The sequence below is a fragment of the Nannospalax galili genome, unplaced genomic scaffold (assembly GCF_000622305.1).
Source record: "Nannospalax galili isolate Female #2095 unplaced genomic scaffold, S.galili_v1.0 scaffold1331, whole genome shotgun sequence".
Lineage (NCBI taxonomy): Eukaryota > Metazoa > Chordata > Mammalia > Rodentia > Spalacidae > Nannospalax > Nannospalax galili.
Window position 1 is genome coordinate 1162953 of NW_008330679.1, and position 19252 is coordinate 1182204.

Sequence of the window (19252 nt, forward strand, 5' to 3'; positions counted from 1 at the left end):
GCATCTTAGCTCTGGAAATTGTTATTGAATATGTCAATGCTGTTGTAATGAAATGCTTCTTCTAATTATGTGGTTATTAAACAAATAATTTTAAAAAACACATGTATGTATGAAAACTCCATGGTGATGCCCATTATTTAGTTTAATTAACATATGCTAATAAAAATAAATTTGCAAAAATTGATTAACCTCAGAGAATTGGCAGCCTTTCTTGGAAAATAGCCCTTCATGAAGCCCAGGTATGCCACTGTATTATAGGTTCAATTTTGTCCCTACAAGAAAGATTGAAGCCCTGACTCCCAAAACCTGAGCATGCAGTCTTATTTTGGAGCTATGTTACTGCAGGCATAATTAATTTAAATGCGCTCATACTGGTGCAGGTGAGCCCTTAGCCTCATATGTCTGGTATTCCTGAGAGAAGAGGAAAAGAGTCCCTGAGAAGGAGACAAATAGGAGAGAAGGCCACATGAAGACAGGCAGAGGTTAGAATGAGGCAACTACAAGCCACTAAACACCATGGATGGTGAGTAACCACCAGAACTGGAAAGAGGCAAGGAGGGATTTTTCCCTCAAGCCACCCAGAGAGCACAGCTTTGCCTACACCTTAATCCCAAGCTCTGAGAGGGCAGAGTTCTGTTGTTTTAAGCCATCCAACTGGTGATCGTTTCTTAATATGGCCCAAGGAGACTGACTAACGCATCTTATAATAAAGCCTTTACCCTATGTGACCAAGTTATCCTCCAACCAGTTGACGATAGTGGCCCTCAGGGCATAATAAAGACAAAATAGTCTCTGCTAAAGTACTTAAAGTCTGAACTGGAAGACAAAATAATACTAAGTGCCAGAAGAGCCTGGTCTTCAATGCTCTGATTTGAAAAGACCCTATGTACGCAGGAAACCTCTGCCAATACCTGTTCTTGCTCCACAAACACCTTCACAAAGCCCTTGTATCCTTAAAAGAAGACACCTCTGATGGGCATCAGACCCTGCTGAACTGGGAGAGCTGTTGTGCTTAGTCTCTTGTAGGCCAGGAGCCCTGTGCCACTCTGTCTTATCACAGCAACAGGAAATGAAACTAAGACACACCTCTACTGAAAATTTTACCTGTGAACTGATGAATGGGATAATGAAAATATGGTATGTTACACAATGAAATAGTCAGCTGTTAAAAAAAATGGGGGTACAGGGGCTAAAGAGATGGCTCAGCAGTTAAGAACACTTGCTGTCCTTCCAGAGGACCTGGGTTGAATTCCCAGCACCCACATTGCAGCTAACAACCATCGGTAACTCCAGTTCCGGGAGATCCGACACCCTTTTCTGGTCTCTGCAGGGCATTTCACACATCTAGTGCACTTACATACATGTAGGCAAAACACTCTTATACATAAAATAAAAATAATAAAAATTTTTGAAAAAGAAAAACAAAATTGGAGTTGGAGAGATGGCTCAGTGGATAAGAGCACTGTCTGCTCTTGCAGAGGACCGAGGTTTGGTTGCCAGCATCCACATGGATGCTAACAATCATCCTTAACTCCAGGCAGTCCAACTCCCTCTTCTTACCTCCACAGGCACAGCACACATGGGTACACTTACATATATGTATACAAACCACTCATACACATAAGATAGAAATAAATAAAAAACACCGGGCATGGTGGTGCACGCCTTTAATCCCAGCACTTGGGAGGCAGAGTAAGGCTGATCTCTATGAGTTCAAGGCCAGTCTGGTCTACATAGTGAGTTCCAGGACAGCTGGGGCTACAGGGAGACCCTGTCTCAAAAAAAAAAAAAAAGACAGCAAAAAAGAAAGAAACAAAAAACAGTAAGAAAAACAAAATTATTAAATTTGCAGCTAAATAGAAGGAGCTGGAAATAGTTATCATGAGTTAGGTAACCCAGACCCAGAAACACAAATGTCACACACTTTCTCTCAAATGTGGGTGCTAGTTTTGAATCTTTGAATAAGTGTATTTCATTTAGAAAACTCATAGAAACTAGTAAGGGGTCAGAAGAAGGTGCCCTCTTGGGGATCACAGGGGCCTCATGGGAAGGGAGATAAAATGTGGTGATATGACGGTGGAGAGGGAAATAATGGCACAGAAGGGTTAATGGGGGGGGATGGGAGGGCAGGTTAGAGGAGGGAGTGTGGGGAGAGATACTAACACTAAAGGTCTTTTGAAGGAGTCGTTTGGAAACCTACTACTGCAGAAGATTCCTAAAATATACATACACCACAGGCTAACAAATTCTAAAAAGCCCAGTGTTAGGAATGGGTCCTCTCTTTTCAAGTTGTTGGCAGGGGTGGGGGTCCCATAACACCTCAAACAATCCTGGTTATCCAGAACTTGATGGTAAGACCCTACTGCTGAGGACACTACCTACTTGAGTCATATGACATGGAGAAATCAAGCTGGGACTGACCTGGAAGTTTCATCCCTAGTGGCTAGCTATCATAGTGCTGCAAGGTGCTGTACATGCTATGAAAGAGAAAAGAAATCATCAGTCTCACCCAGCTACGAACCCTGTAAGCTACAGTAACAACCAGCCTGGCAAGGCATACCCACTGGTGAAATAGTGGCATGAATATTGTGGGAATCACCAACCACTTTCTGATTTGATTTAAAGCTTTCTTCATAAGATAGAACCCATACCTGACACTGTTATGAGGATCAAGAACCTGGGTTAGTTAGATCACAGGCCATAGCGGAGAAACTACCGCTATTATTCTGCTAAATGGAAATAGTAAACTGACCCTAACAATTGATCCTTACACCCATAGATTAGTGTATCTCTCAGACCTCATTAGAGAAGCTTCTTCTTGCAGCAGATGGTGATTAACACAGAGACCCACAACTGGCCAACTTTCAGAAATAAGAGACTGTAAAGTCCTCAGCTTTAAATGGGACATCTCTATCATACCCTCCCCCAAAGGCTCAGGGAGCATTGCAGAAGAGGAGGCAGAAAGACTTCAAGAGCCAGAGGTGGTGGATGAATACAACAAAAGTTTTCTGGACACAGTAGGGCAGTCGCACATATGAACCCACAGCAGTTCTGACAACATGCACAAAACCTGTGCAAGCCAAGACAAACAGTATTTCAGCATGAAAGAGAGGAAGACAAGAAACTCCAGTCCTACTGGAGGGATTATTGGCAATTGATAACTGCTGGGAGGGGGAGAGTCAGTTTTCTTTAGGGGTAGATTGACTGTGTGCCTCCAGGGATACACCCACATCCCAGAGAATTGGGAGAACACAAATTGGATTGATAGACTTTAAAATAAACAGAAGACAGGAAGTAGGGGGCAGGGAGGGAAGTGGGGGTGGATCTGAGAGGATATGGGGGAGGAGGGTTGGATATGATCAAAATACATGGTATGAAATGCTCAATGAATCAATAAAAAATATTCTTCAAAAGAAAGAGAATTTACCTGTGGTTGTGAAAAGCTTGTAGCCCAAGGAAACACAGTGAGAAAAATGCAAATCCAAGTCCTGGCAGGGACCAGGTGGCCAAGGCATAGCCTGTCCACTCGATGATCTCACCCAGGAAATTGGCTCCAGAAACATATGTAAACAAGCCACCTGTGAGCAGAATAGTAAAAAAGACAGAACTCAGAATTAAATCACTGTGATGTCAGACCCCTGTGTTTTCCTCCAAAATACACAAAGGCAGGCAGAACAAATGTGGGTCTGGAAGCCCCCTTGCAGTCAGAATTTAAAGGAATTCTCTTAGGGAGAAGGAAAAACAAAGCAACAACAGCCCCTTGCCTGTAGAACATTCTGGAATCCTGATGAGTGGCCCCATCATTTTTCTTAATTTTTAAAAATTTATTGTGTTTTGCCTTCAAGTATGTAAGTGCGCCCACAACATGCAGTGCCCACAGAGGCCACAAGATTGTGGTGTCAGAGTCCCTAGAACTGGAATTAAGGATGATTGCTGGTCACCATGTAGGTGCTGGGAACCAAACCCAACTAGTGCTCTTAACTGCTGAGCCACCTCTTCAGGCCCCATCTAGATTTCTTAACAACTGCTGGACCATCGCTTTGAGCAGGACAAGGAAGAGGTGTCGATGACCTGAGTTTTGTCTTGTTCTATCCAAGGACCTTTTCAGATCACTGCTTACCTTCCCAAGCCTTCCCTTGGCTTGCTCTGATGTTGATCAATACATTACACATTCAGTCACACAAGTGAAAAAAAAACACTATAAAAACGGTCTGAACAGGTCTGAGAAGCAATTGATTCTCTTTGACCTTGCACTAGATAGCTTTAGTTGTCAACTTGACACACCTGGGTAGAGGAAGCCTCAACTGGGGAATTTCCTCCATTGGACTGGCCTGTGGCCGTATCTGTAGGACATTTTTCTCGATTGTTGAGTGATGTGGGAGCCCACTGTGAGTGATGCCACCCATGGACAGGTTGTTCTGTATTGTATAAGAAAGCAGACTGAGCATAGGCCAGGGAGGCCAGCCAGTAAGTAGCGTTCCTTCATGGCCTGTGCTTCAACTCTTACCTCCAGGTTCCTACCCTGAGTTCCTACCTTGGGTTCCCTAAGTGATCAACTGTGACCTGAGAGATGTAAGTTAAATAAACCCTTTCCTACCAAAGTTAACATTGATCAGAATGTTTTGTAACAGCAATAGAAAATCAAACTAAAACAGACCCTTTGCTCCTATCTCCCCACTCAGTCCCTTGCACTACATGCTTTCCAAGTTGAAAACAAAGTACTCAAAGAAGAGAGTATTTGTCCTGCTGCCATTGAAGTGTTTCATTTCCATCCACCAGAGTTTTTTTTTTCCTCTCTTAGAACTATCTAGAAATCAACACATTTTTCAAATATTTTTATTGAGCTTTTGTGAATTTCATATAACAGTTCTTAATCAAGTTTAGATTCCCTCCCTCACGCATGCCCCCACACACTCCCACTGGGCCTCATCCATCATACATGTTAAGTCATATCCAGTCAAGCATTTTGTACCCAGATGACCTTCGGTGCAATTTCACCCACTGGAGTCTAGTTAGCCTACCTGGAGATCTTAAGGAAGGTCTGCTCTCCCTCACCCAGCAGTAATCAGTCTCCAGAAGTTCCCAAGCTAGGGCCAACCCATCAACAATTTCCCTCCCTCCACTCTGGCCCTAGTCTGATTGAGTTGGTGGGGGTCCTGTGCTCAATACCACCATTGCGGCAAGTTCATAAGCAAGCTTCTAGTGGCCTAAATCCTGTTTCCCTATGTTCATGGACCAGCCCTGGCTCTTACAAACTTTCTGTCCCCTCTTCCGCAATGGTCCCTGAGCCATGGGTGGGAGAGGTTTGATATAGGAGTCCTATCCAGGGACACACACTCTGCAGTCTCTTATTCTAAAACTTAGCCAGTTGTGGCCTTCTGTGTGCATCACACTCTGTTGTATAAGGAAGCTTTGCTGGTGAGAGTTGAGGGATGCACTAGTATTCTCTCCACCCCCTGTTCCACTATGTTCTATGAGACTTAGGTGTAGGGGTTCCACTGTAGATGTGTAACCTAGGGTTGGACATCTCTCAGACACACATTCTCTGTGTGTGAGCAGTTGTGGAACTCTGAAGTAGCCTCTATCTGTTGCAAAAAGCAGCTTCTTTGATGAGTGGTGTATGGTATACTTGTCTGTAAATACAAGGGTCCATGTTTAGTATATGGTAAGAAATTTCATTTGTCTAGAAATATGACAGAGATAGGGTTTTCTCTAGGATCTATGACCTCTCCAGTCATATACCTATGATTTCACTCCCATTTGGAGGGCTTTAAGTCCGATTAGATAGCTGCTGATTATCCCCTGAATAACAGTGTCACTACTGCACCAATAGAGGTAGTTTGCTGTGCCAGTCATGGTTATTAGGCTTTAGTACTGGGTTGGACCATTGATTGATTTTTCTCCCTCAGCAGTTTACATAGTATCCTCTAGAACTATGAGAGCTAAACTTCAGGTAGAAGCCTTCCAAGTCAGTTCCTGCTCCATTGCTCCAAATCCTATGTCTGAGGTTTGTCCTATCTTCTTACCTTGTAGTTCCAGGAGATAACCAAGGGCTCCAGCAATAGCCTGTGTTATTTTGGGAGTCGCTTGGACTACTCTAACCAACCACTGGAAGGGAGGTCTCTTCTGTCTGGCACTATACTCCTTGACATACAGCCCCCAGGTATACACATGCACTAATGTTCAGACATGGTATATGTATTTCTCAAAGGGTTCCCAAGCTAACACATTTCCCTCTGGCCTCCACACCACCCAAGCTCCATTCATCTCTCCTTCCCACCAACCCCCAGCCACTCTCCTTCCTCCCTCCACAGTCCAAGTGCCCCCATTATCCCCACCCTCTTGAATCCTCTCCTCCCCCACCCCCCCTTGGTCCCCTGCAAGTCCCTTCTTCCTCCCCTCCCAAACACTCCCACTCCCCCACCCCCAACATCTGTTCCCTACTATGCCCCTCCTTCAGGTTCTTTCTCTCCCTTTACCTCCATGTTTCCTTTCCATTTTCCTGGTTCCTGCTGTTACATCAAGATATATACTCACATATAAGGGACTGCTGCTACAATTCACAAATAAGGAAGAAAGTACATCACTTGCTTTTCTGAGTTTGGGTTACTTCACATAGTATAACAGTCTCTAGTTCCATTCATTTACCTGCAAATTTCATAATTTCCTCTTTTATTATTGCTGAGAACTCCATTGTATAGATGTTCTACATTTTCATTATCCATTTGTCAGTTGAGAGACATTTAGGTTGTTTCCATTCTTAACTATTGTGAAAAGAGCAGCAATAAACATGGATGTACGCATATCTCTACAGTAGGATGAGTCCTTTGGGTATATGCCAAGGAGTGGTATAACCAGGTCATATGATAGATTCATTTTTAGTTTTTAAGAGTTCTCCACGCTGCTCTCCATAGCGGTTGCATGAGTTTGCATTCCCACCAGCAGTGAATGACCAGTCCCCTTTCTCCACATCCTCACCAGTGTTTAGTGTCTTTTGTTCTCTTGATCTTAGCCGGTCTGACTGGAATATGATAGAATCTTAAAGTGGTTTCGATCTGAATTTCTATAATTACTAAGGATGTTGAACAATTTTTAAAGTGTTTCTTAACCATTTTTATTCCCTAGTGAACTCTCTGTTCAGATCCATAGCCCATCTTTTCATTGGGTCATTTATTTTCTTGTTTCTTTGTGTTTTGAGTTCTTTGTATAGTCTGGATATTAATCCTCTGTCAGTGTGTAACAGGTGAAGACTTTCTCCCACTCAGTGGGTTTCCTCTTCACTTCATTGGTTGTTTCTTTTGCTGTACAAAAGCTCTGTAGCTTAATGAGGTCCCACTTGTTGATTGTTGACCTTAATACCTATGCAGCTGGTGTCCTATTTAGAAAGTCCTTCCCTACACCTATATCTTATGGGGTACTGCCTATGTTTTCTTCTAAGCAGTTTCAGAGTTTCAAGATTTTATATTGAGGTCTTTGATCCATTTAGACTTGACTTTTGTGCAGGATGAAAGATAAGGGTCCAATTGCATTCTTCTACATGTGGAGTTTCAGTTTTGCCAGCACCATTTATTGAAGATGCTGTCTTTCCTCCATTGTGTGTTCTTTGCACCTTTGTCAAATATCAAGTGGCTGAAATTGCATGTACTTGTGTTTGGGTCTTCTGTTGTGTTCCATTGATCTACATGTCTATTTTTGAGCCAGTGCTATTCTGGTTTTATGACTATAGCTCTGTAATATAATCTGAGATCTGGTATGGTGATTCCCCCGGCATTGTTCTTTTTGCCTGATCGCTTTGACTATCCTGAGTCTTTATGATTCATATGAATTTTAGGATTTTTTTCTAATTCTGTGAAGAATGTCATGGGTATTTTGATTGGCATTGCACTGAATCTATAGATTGCTTTTGTTAAAAATGGTCATTTTCAAAATATTAATTCTACCAATCCATGAGCATGGTGGGTCCTTCCATCTCCTGGTGTCTTCCTCTATCTCTAGCTTTAAAGTTTTAAAACTTGCATTGTAGATATCTTTAATGTCTTTGGTTAGATTTATTCCTAATTTTTTGTGGTTATTGTGAATGGTAGGGAATCCTTGAATACTTTTTCTGATTGCTTTTTATTGGTATATAGAAAGGCCACTGGTTTTTGTAAGTTGAAATCAACACATTTTAATGATAGTAAATACGTACATGCAAACTTTATGACCCGTATTAAACGAGGGGCATGGGAACCAAAGCAACTTTTTCCCTCTATAGTTACATTAAAATGTTTTGCTTTTGAGGCTGGAGAATTGGCTCAGCAGTTAAGAACACTGACTGCTCTTGCAGAGGACCCAGGTTCGATTCCCAACACCCACATGGCGGCTACAAACTGTCCTTAACTCCAGTTCCAGGGGAACCCAAAGCCCTCTTCTGACCTCCGCAGCATTGCATAACATGGGTGCGCGCACATACATACAGGCAATACACTCATACACATGAAATAAAAATAATAAATAAAATTTTAAAAATATTTTGCCTTTAAATCTTGATCAGAACTCATTTGGAAACTCACATTGGTAAATGTCTCCGGTCTTCTTCCTTTATTTAATTATTAAGCAAAGGTTTTAAGCATTGTTAGGGTTCGGATGTGAATGCTGCTCACAGGCCCATGTGTGTGAGCACTTGGTCCCCAACTGGTGGTGCTGTTTTAGAGGGCTGTGGAGGGTTTTGGACATGGGGTCTGCCTGGCAGAGTGAGGGCTGCAGGCGTGGGGCTAGAGAGTGATAGCTGGCCAAGTTCTCTATTTTCTAGTTGGTTGTAGAGATGTGAGCAACTGATCTTGTGTTCCTGCCACCAGAGACAGGCTCCCTCCTGCCATCATGATGCTGCAGCTTCTGCCCCACCTGACATTGTGAAATAAATCCTTCTTCTGTCAGTTGCTTCTGTCAGTATTTTGTCCCAGTGATGAGCAAAGTGGCTGATACAAGAAGGAAGCCTCTTAATATTGCTTTCCTTAAGGATGACACTGTGTCAGTGGCTCCCTGCCTGACACTGTAGACTTTAGGAGGAATCACTGTCTATGATTATTTAAACGTAGTAGTAAATTTAATTTATTTACTACTTATGGTAGCTTTGTCATTATTTTCTTTTGTAGGCAGTTTTAAATTTTATTTTTATTTCATGTGTATGAGTAAGTTTGGTCTGCATGTGTGTAAGTCTACTATATGCATGCAATGCCCATGGAAGGGCATGTCAGATGCCCTGGAACTGGAGTCAAGAACAGTTGTTAGCTGCCATGTGAGTGCTGGGAACTGAACCTGGGTTCTCTGAAAGAGCAACCGGTGCTCTAAACCACTGAGCCATCTCTCTAGCCCCTCTCATTATTTTCCTGATCAGTGACTATCAGTCTACACCAACATCATTTTGGAAAATTTTTGCTGTAAATAAGTGATCCGATTTATATCAAGAACAGTGGGAAACACCAATCCACTTAGTTGACTGACAGATCACTTAACTGATTCATTCCCATCTGTTCATTTGCCAAACAAATACCCCTGGTTTCTCAGGAACACTTAGGATTTCAAATTCTGCACCTTGACCTCTGAATCTGATGTCACTTGCTACATTAATGGTATTTCACTCAACAGCAGATCACACTCATAATGGTGATCCAATTAGATTATAACAGACCTCAAATATTCCCCACCTACTGACCAGTGCCATAGCACAGTGCAGAGCTCATGCCTGTGGTGACCCTGGTATAAATGAGCTTACTGCACTGCACACCACAGGAAAACACAGGACATGAGACCTGGGGCAATGGCTCAATGGGTAAAGTGCTTTCAGTGCAGGCATGGGGATTTGAGTTCAATCCCCAACACCCACATAAAAGCTAGGCACAAGAGGCTGGAGAGATGGCTCAGCAGTTAAGACCACTGGCTGCTCTTGTAGAGGACTGGGGTTTGGGTCCAGCATCCACATGGTGGCTAACAACTGCCCATAACTCCAGTTCCAGGGGACTTAGCACTCTCTTCTGACCTCAGTGGGCATTGCATGACATGGGTGCACTTACAAACATACAGGCAAAACACTCATACATATTAAAAAAATAATTTTTAAAAGCCAAGCACAGTGGCACATGCCTATAGTCCCAGAGCCAGAAAAGCAGAAACAAGAGGATCCCCAGAGCTTGCTGCCCAGCCAGTCTAGCTGAAATTGGCAAGCTCCAGTTCAGTGACAGACTGTGTCTCAAAAATAAGATGAAAGACTAGAGAAAAGGTTCACTAGTTAAGAGTACTCAAGGGTCTTGCAGAAGACTTGATATCAGCTCCCAACACTCATGTTGGTCAGTTCATAACCACCTGTAACTCTAGTTCCAAAGTATCTGACACCATCTTCTGGCCTCCATGGAGACTCACATGCACATACATATACACAGACACATATATACACAATTTTTTTTTATTTTAAATAAGATGAAAGAGCAATTGTAGGAGACACCTGATATCTACTGCTGCCCTTCACACAGATAAGCATACATGTGCACAAATATCTGCACACATATATAAACATACATAAAACAAAATTTTCTTGAGACAGGGTCTCACTATATACACCAGGTTGGCCTGGAACTCATAGAAAAATCTGCCTACCTCTGCCTCCTAAGTGCTAGGCTTAAAGGTATTCTACCATGTCTAGCCTAAAACAAAATTTTTAATGAAAAAAATAAATAAATAAAATAAAACACAACTATACAATTATATACAGGACATAATCCTTGATACACTAAATGTCTATGTTATTGTTTATCTGATTACTATACTATAGTATACTGTTTATTACTAGAATGCAACTTTTTTACTTAGAAAAAGTTCCATAAAGTCCATGAAAAACAAACAACAGCAAAACACATTGCTCCATGCATGTCACAAGCCCTGAAGACCTTCTGCGGGGTATGAAAGTAAAACATATGATATTAACGATGGTGATCATGCCTAGGACCAGGCTAAGATGTGTTTTTCTCAGTTTTAATGGAAAACAACTTTCAAAAAATCAGAGTTTCAAAATAAGCTGTACTATATAACCTAGCTGTCCAGTAGGCTCACAAGTACACTATATTACATTCACATGACAATGAAATCTTCAGCTTCATTTGCTAACCCAGAAAATAACCACACTCTGTTCATAAGTCATATATATATATATATATGTATGTATCTATATATATGTATATAGCAATTAGGCTGTAACCTGTTCTCTCTACTCCTACCCAAGTCTAGAATCCTTCCTGGGGTTGGGGAAAGGACTCTTGTTACCCCCCTCCAGCTCTCTTTCTCTCTCTCACTCTCATCCACCATTTGCCTGGTTTTATGTGGTGCTGGAATAGAACCCAGCAGAGCTTCGTGCATACCAGTTGAACTATGTTCCCAGCTCTCTTGCAGCTCTCTTAAGTTCCTGGGTTCATAACAGAAATGCAGATATACTAAGGAAGGGACATGCATACAGGGGAAGTCAGAGGCAAACCAAGGTATATGCATTGTATAGTTGTGCTTTCATGAACCCTCCTCATTGTCATCCCTGGGACAGGCTCCAAAAAAGAATGGGAATCTGGGAGTCAGGAGAGCCATTACCTTGTGGAATCCTATAGATGACTTCTCCAGGCTTCCTGAGCTGGCGCAATATGTAGTCACTATGAATGTTGATTCCCATCCCCAAAATAAATAGGAAGACACCTTGGCAAAGAAGAGAGAAGAGATGGGACAAGTCAAAAAATATGTCCTGATTTTGGTGTTTTCACATAAGCTAAAGGTTTTTTCTTTAAAATAAAAAAGGGGCATTTAATTGCTAAATCCAAGAATAGCACTAAAACACGATCTGAAGTTTGGGTGGAAGAGAGGTTGTGCTATTTCTTAAGGCAAAATGCTGGCATGCACAGTGATGTACAATGGACAGAGGTGGGAGAAGGGAGGCAAGCGACAGGCAACAGCATCATGCCATATTTAGATAACTAAATGAAATAAATCAGTGTGTAATAGTAAGCTCTTGGCTCATTCACAAATAACCAACTGGTTGGTTAACTCAATAGCCAATTCCATCTTCTTCTCATTTGTAATCCCCTACTATAAAGGCTGAAAATGAAAAGCAATTACATGACCTAGTTCTACCAATAAAACGTAAGGGGAGTCGTCCTGAGAAGGAAATAAGATGGAAGGAAACCAGAATTATGTACATGTGTAAAATAAGTATTAGTCACAGGGCAATGAATTAGTCACAGGTTTAATAAAATGAATGCTGCTAGAAAAAAAGAAAGCCGGGCGTGGTGGCACATGCCTTTAATTCTAGCACTTGGGAGGCAGAGGCAGGAAGAGCTCTGTGAGATCAAGGCCAGCCTGATCTACATAGTGAGTTCCAGGCCAGCTGGGGCTATAGGGAGACCATGTCTCAAAAAAAACCAAAAAAAAGGAAAAAAAGACTTTCAGGCCTTTTGGAGGGGTTTGGACTTTTCCCTGAAATGGCTTTAAGCATGGAAGAAGTAGAATCTCATTTCTGTTTATTTTGTGAAAGAAATATACACACTGTATTGACTATGAAGCATGAATTTGTGTTAGTAAAACCACTTCACTCATCCTTACCACCCCAAATCACCCCCAAAGCACCTTAGTGTGCAGCACTTTATTTTCACCTGGACTAACATTTTCACCTATGCAACTTTCAGGCCATACCCCAATTTCCTCATATGTCCCCCAATGCCCCTTACAGGTGGTTTGTGCAAACCAAGGTCATATAGGGTCTCAGCTGGCTTCTGGTTATTATGTCCTTTAAGGCCCTTTTAATCCAGCCCAGGCTTCTTTTTTCCATTCAGAATATTGTTCACAAGAACAATTGTACCTCAAACGGTCCTTTTTTTCCAAATATGACTAGATCACTTCCTCATGGGTCTATGTTATATTTCCTGTGAACTGGCACAAGATATTTTCCAGTGTGGTTACATTATTAGTTCAATATATAAGGGGTGTGTCTGTTCTCAATCGGGGAGAACTTTTCTTCAATGTATTTTTCTTTTTTCTTTTTATTTATGTGTATGTGTGTGAGTTTGCATGGGTATATGGGCTCCAAATGTGTGCAGGAGCCCTAGGCGGCCAGAAAAGGGCATCAAATCCCTTGGAACTAGGATTATAGGCAGTTGTAAGCTACCATATGGGTGTTGGGAGCTGAACCTGGGTCTACTGCAAGAGCAGTCAGTGCTTTTAACCACAGAACCATCTCACCAGCCCCCAATGTATTTCCTTCTTAAGTAATGAAATACATCATCTAAAGACCAAAGTTATATTGAAAAAAAGTTCAGCCCACCCACTCCAGCCCTTTTCTTTGAGACACATAGAGAAGTCTATAAAGTCTCAATATTCCTTTTCCAGTTACATACATTTTTCTTCTATCACATTTTTACATTAAAAATACATCATAAAACAATTCACACCTTAGTTTTTAGTTAACCTCATCACCTGCAGATTTCCCCACATGAGTACACAGAGATCTTCCATATTTAATGTTTTGTTTGCTTCCTTTGTTTTATGAACAGACATTATAGATACTCTACAGTATACATGGGCTGGCATTCATTCAGTGAAGCCTCTGGTCCTCTGTGAGTTTTGAATGTTCACTTTAACTGCGGCATAGGCAAGGGACTAAGAATAGGATGGAGGCAGGAAGCTCAGTGTAGAGGTAGAGATAATTGTGGCTTGGTCTAGACTGTGGTCAGTGTAACAGGGAGAAGAGTTCAGTCAGTACAGGTTCGAGAGACAGAGCAAGAAACAGTAAGCTGATGTGCAGATTGTAATATATGATACTAATAGGATTAAGGATGATCTCTATTGACCTACTATTTTTTGTTCGAGCCAAAATAGTGTACAAAGAACTAAAACTCCTTGGATCTTAATTCTTATAAATAGGGGAAAGGGGGCTGGGGAGAAAACTCAGTCAGTAAAGTCGTTTACTTACATGCTTGAGGACCTGAGTTTGAGCCCCAGAGTCCACATAAAAAAAGCCAGGCATAGTGGCATGCACTTGTCAACCCAGCTCAGGGGAAGCAGAGACAGACAGATCTCTGGGGTTAGCTGGCCTTATCAGCAGCTCCAAGTTCAGTGAGAGACCTTGTCTCAGAAAACAGACAACATCCAAAGTTGACTTCCGGCCTCCACATGCAGAGAGAGAGGTGGGGGGAGGGAGGGAAAGACAGAGAGAGACAGAGAGAGGAGAGGGAGAGAGAACAAGCAGGGGGCAAATTCAATCATCAATATCTTCTATTCTTTTGGGTGAGGTATTCAGAAAAAGCCTCTTTGATAAAGGGTAAATTGGTAGACACCTGAGTAAAGGGAGTGAGAGGAGCAAACTCCCCAGCTCAGCAAGGCAGAACACTCTAGGAACAGGGAGAGTCCTGGACAGAAGCTCTGAGACAGAACAGGCTTGAAGCCTGGCAGCAAAGCTATGGGGCTGGCACAGAAAATGGGGTGGAAGGGGCAGAAAAACAGTACTGGAAACCAGAAAGACCAAGAACATTTGGGCTTTACAGGCAGTAGGGAGGATCTGTGTTTTTAATCTTGGGAGCAGTAGAAATCTACTGGACTGTCTTGAGATGGGAAATGGCATGATACACGTTTAAACAATCTCTCCAGCTGCCATATAAGGAAAAAAACAGAGTAGAGATGTGAGCAGAGAAAAGGATGGTGAGGAGGCTGAGGCAGCAGGATGGAGAGAGAAAGGATGACTGACACTATGGGGTTGGTGTTAGCTGAGAAGGAATGAGAGATGGTCAGATTCACTTACCCAAACTAAACCGTCCATCTGTATACCACTCTTCAGGGTATTCTGCACAGTAAGTCAGATAGTAGCCTTGAAATAATCCATTTCCAATGCAGAAGGCAGTTGCTCTCAAAAAGATCACAACTGGAAAAGGCCTCCCTCTGGTGAGCAAGGAGTAAATAAATGTCCTGGGACATGAGAGTGGCATGATTAGGAGCCATTATTGAAGGGGAGTGGGGGGAGGGGAGGGGAGGGGAGGGGAGGGGAGAGGCAAGGGGATCTCTGTGAGTTCGAGGCCAGACTAGAGACTAGTCTACCTACTGAGTTCCAGGACAGCTGGGGCTACAGGGAGACCCTGTCTCAAAAAGACCAAAAAAAGAAAGGGCATAAGGAAAGTTTCTATGCCTGAGATGAATAATTCATATTAAACAAACACCCAGGAGACCAATGCTTAAGTCAAAATAGAGTACGGCCATCCCCAGAGGCCTCCCACATGCCCTTGTTCTCTGAACCATCACCCCAGAGACAATAGCGATTTGGATTTTTATAATAATCATTTCCTTTGGAAGGCAGAGGCAGGTGGATCTCTGTGAGTTCGAGGACAGCCTGGTCTACATAGCAAGTTCCAGGACAGCTGGGGCTACTGGTCTACCTTGTCTCAAAAAGACTAAAAGTAATAATAATAATTTCCTTTCACTTCTTTACAGGTTGACCACATCTGTATGCATACATGGCTTATTTTCCTTGTTTTTAATTCCATGGGGATGGCTTCATCCTCTATGATTCTGTAGCATTGATCTTCTTTAACTCGTCACTGTGTTTATGAGACTCCAGTGCACCCTGGACAGCTCTAGTTCATCCACTTTCATTGTTTCATACCATTCTCATGAGCAAGTGTACCACTGTGACTTACTTCCCTTTGTTTTACTTTTTATGGCTAGTTGTGGTCTTTCCACTCTGAGACTGTTTTGTCCCATCTCCCAACTTCCTTGATTTTTTAAAAATAATTTTCTTTTTATATTCAAATCTTTGATATATCTAAGGTTTATTTTCTTTTAAGAAGTTAGATAAAAATTCAACTTGACTTTCTAAATATCACCTTCCCACTGAGAAGCAAACCATTGGTATTTTACCCTCAATTACTTTAAATATTGGTTCTTCTTCTGGATTCCTTGTTCTGCTCCATTGATTGATTTATTGCTAGAATAGCATTGTTTTAATCATTACTGCGTATTTTAAAGTATATCTTAAGGGGCTGGAGAGATGGCTCAGCAGTGAAGAGCACTGGCTGCTCTTGCAGAGGATCTGGGTTCGGTTCCCAGCACCCACATGGTGCCTAACAATCATCTGTAATTCCAGTTCCAGGGGATCCAACACCCTCTTCTGACCTCTGCAGGCACTGCATGACATGAGTACATTTACACATACGCAGGTAATACACTCATATGTATAAAATAAAATAGAAGTAATACATAAAATATTTAAAATATATATATTCGTATTGGGTGGGATTGTTTTTACATCATTATACTTTGAGTGATTTCCAAGTTATTCTTATTTGTTCATATGAATTTTAAGGTCAACTTCTGGAATACCAACTCACCTCTCAAATTTTGGAAATAGTCTGAAATTTGAAATTAACTGAGAGAATGAAAACAGCAGAGGAAGATCCATAAGATCAAGAAGAAAACTGACCCCATAAAAATGTCAAAATTGTTTTAGAATTTTGGATATTAACTAAAAACTTGTAGCAATCCACAGTGCATTCTGATAAGGAAAAGGCTGAATTTCCATATGGACAGCAAACCCTGTGATATTAACTTACCCTAGACCTACCTCCCACTCTCTTGATCTGTACAGCCTTGGAAAATAACAGCCAGTATTCCAAACACTGGAGAGAGTAGGAAGCAGTGGGGTGCCTTCAAAGCCTTGTTCCCAAAAGAAGTCATTTCCTTTCTAGCAGTTTCCTGGTCAAAGGACTGTCTGTATTCCACCTGACTTACAGCGATGCTAAAAGGTTTGGAGGAGAGCAATGCTCTTCAGTGTTTTGATAGCTTGATGTCCTCAGGTGATAGCAAGAGGCGTAAATATAGACCAAATAAAAGTTTAAAAGGAAAAGCTAAAGAGTGAGATGCCCAGAGGAGTTTCCCAAAATTCAATTATATTCCTGGGAAAAACTGTAATTGGAAATACCAATACGGATGTAGAGCTCTTAAAACTGGCACTCTCGGAAATCTGAGAGTACTAATGCACCCACAGTAACAACATGCACCCTGAGCAGCCAAGTCATCTGTCAACATCTCTCCCTTAAAGGAAGCAGAGCATCACTGAAAAATAGCTAATTGTACATCAGAGGCGAGGAAGGTACCAGTTGTGTCAGATATGTTTTATTATGTTGGAAAATAAGGGAACAAATTAAGATAAGTGTAGATAGGAAGCTGCCCAAATTGTAGGTACCAATTGGTTCACAAGTCAATCTTTTGACAAATGTTGTGAAAAAAAAAAAGATGGCTATAGATTATTATAAACATTTGATAGATAAAAATCCATGAGTCCATAGTGATACATGAAAAATATTAAAATATTTTTACCACTAGAGGTAACTATTACATCAAATCTCTAACAAAATGTAACTAAAGGGACAATTAAGTGTTTATCCTCCATTCCACGCTCCTACATTCTTACAGCTGTCATCTGCACTTTAAAGAGCAAAGCCTTTTCTTTTCAGAAGAATATCATCAAATAAATGGAAGATGAACTTTGAAATTAGAAAAGCTATCATTCCCAAGATTCCAAAGCATCAGCCCACAGACTGAGTGATCCTTCAATGACTTATTTTAAAAGAGCTAATAAATGCACAAGAATAAGACAGCCACGCAGGATTGTGAATTAGGTCACTGCCTGAATCTTTCCCTTTTCCTTTTGTTAGAGTAGCAAAAAGCCCCATAAACTTAACTGGTCAAGACTATAAAATCTCTAGTCTATCTGTTGGAAGGCTCACCTTTCCAGTTTCACTGGTCAATTATCTGGTCATAGGCTCACTCCTAGGAAGGCGGGCTCACCTTGTTATGCTAAATAGATGGGTGGAATACCTGGTATGTTAGTTAATGAGGTAGTGAATTTTTCCTGCCTGGAATCCCACCTCCTAGGGCAGAACTCCTTGATCCAGCCACAGACCTGGAAGTCTGCCCACTTTTCTGAATTCTTCAGAAAACTGTAATTTCTCCTTTTCTTCTTCATATCCCTTCTTTAAGCATGCTCTATTTAAGGCTTTGGGCTGCCCCAGCATCCTGTATTTCTTTACTTTTTCTAAAGCTTCCTACTCCCAGCCAGTCATCCATCCGTCTGACCATCCAGGCACTAAACCTGCATGGCTTCATGACTTTCTTTCCTTCTCCCCTCCATTCTCCTCCTCAAGGCAGATGCCGAGATTACCAGCTTGCCTGCCTGAGGATTTTTCTTTAAAATTCTAATAAAATTGTAAAAGCTTCCATATGGGTCCATTTTTAAATTCTCTTGTGAATGAGGCTACGAACCCTCTAGGGGATGCACTTTCTCCCATTTCACTTTTATTGTAGGAACATCACAAAAGAAGGCAAACCAACACAGGCTACTGCTTCCCTTGCTGTTAAATTCAACTCTAGAGAAATGACAGGTGTGTGAAATCAATTAGAAGGCCCTGCAGGGATAGGAGGCTATGACCTGGCAGTGAGGCAAGAGCCATGCTGCATCTTAGGCAATGGTGGTATGATATAACACAGAATGACTCTCAAATTCTGTTCTTGGTCACCCTTCCCTTCTGCTTTGAAAAGAATTCCCAATGACTATGGCCACTGGAATGGAAATCAGCCCAAATCACCTGGGATCAATATAATCACATAGAGGAGTGTGGGAGTCCCACAGGGGTGGCCGTGATGAAAACAGGCACAGCCTAACCGGCCAGTCTTGGACATCCATTCTCCCACCCCTTCTTTCTACCTCCCTACAGGTAGTGTGTTGCAGTCTATAATCACCTGTCTCTGGGGCTCCTTCTAAGAGCATGCTTGCTCACTGCCTGGATGACATGGGGCACTGGAGAGCAGAGTTTTGTTATGCTTGGGGCTCTCATCCCAAGTCTCATCCCTCCTGTTCCTCAAGCTTACAGGAGGGACACTGACTAGACTTGAGCTGTATCCCTAGCTCAACCCAAGGACACATTCCTCAGGAGAAAATAACTAATGGCCAAGATCATTAGACACCTGAGAAGACCAACCACTAAAAAACAACAAACAGCATACAACATGCAAATATCACAAATAAATAATGAACAACATATACTGGGTCAAGTGGAATTGCAATTAGGACATTTAAATAAGCCCCTAAGTAACCTCGGAGAAATATTCCCTCCAAGGTAGGAAAAATCAGTTAAAAAAGAACCAAATGTGCCCAGGCGTGGTGGTGCACACCTTTAATCCCAGCACTTGGGAGGCAGAG

General features: G+C 41.9%; 1 protein-coding gene across 1 annotated transcript in view; it reads right to left on the reverse strand.

Moving 5' to 3' along the window:
• Srd5a2 (steroid 5 alpha-reductase 2) overlaps window positions 1-19252 on the reverse strand; it is a 79332-nt gene that overhangs the window by 2699 nt on the left and 57381 nt on the right. Inside the window, exons 2-4 of the mRNA XM_008850995.2 lie at window positions 14804-14967; window positions 11611-11712; window positions 3428-3578 (exon numbers count right to left, since the gene is read on the reverse strand). Coding sequence (XP_008849217.1) covers window positions 3428-3578; window positions 11611-11712; window positions 14804-14967 — 417 coding nt within the window. The remainder of the gene's footprint in view (window positions 1-3427; window positions 3579-11610; window positions 11713-14803; window positions 14968-19252) is intronic.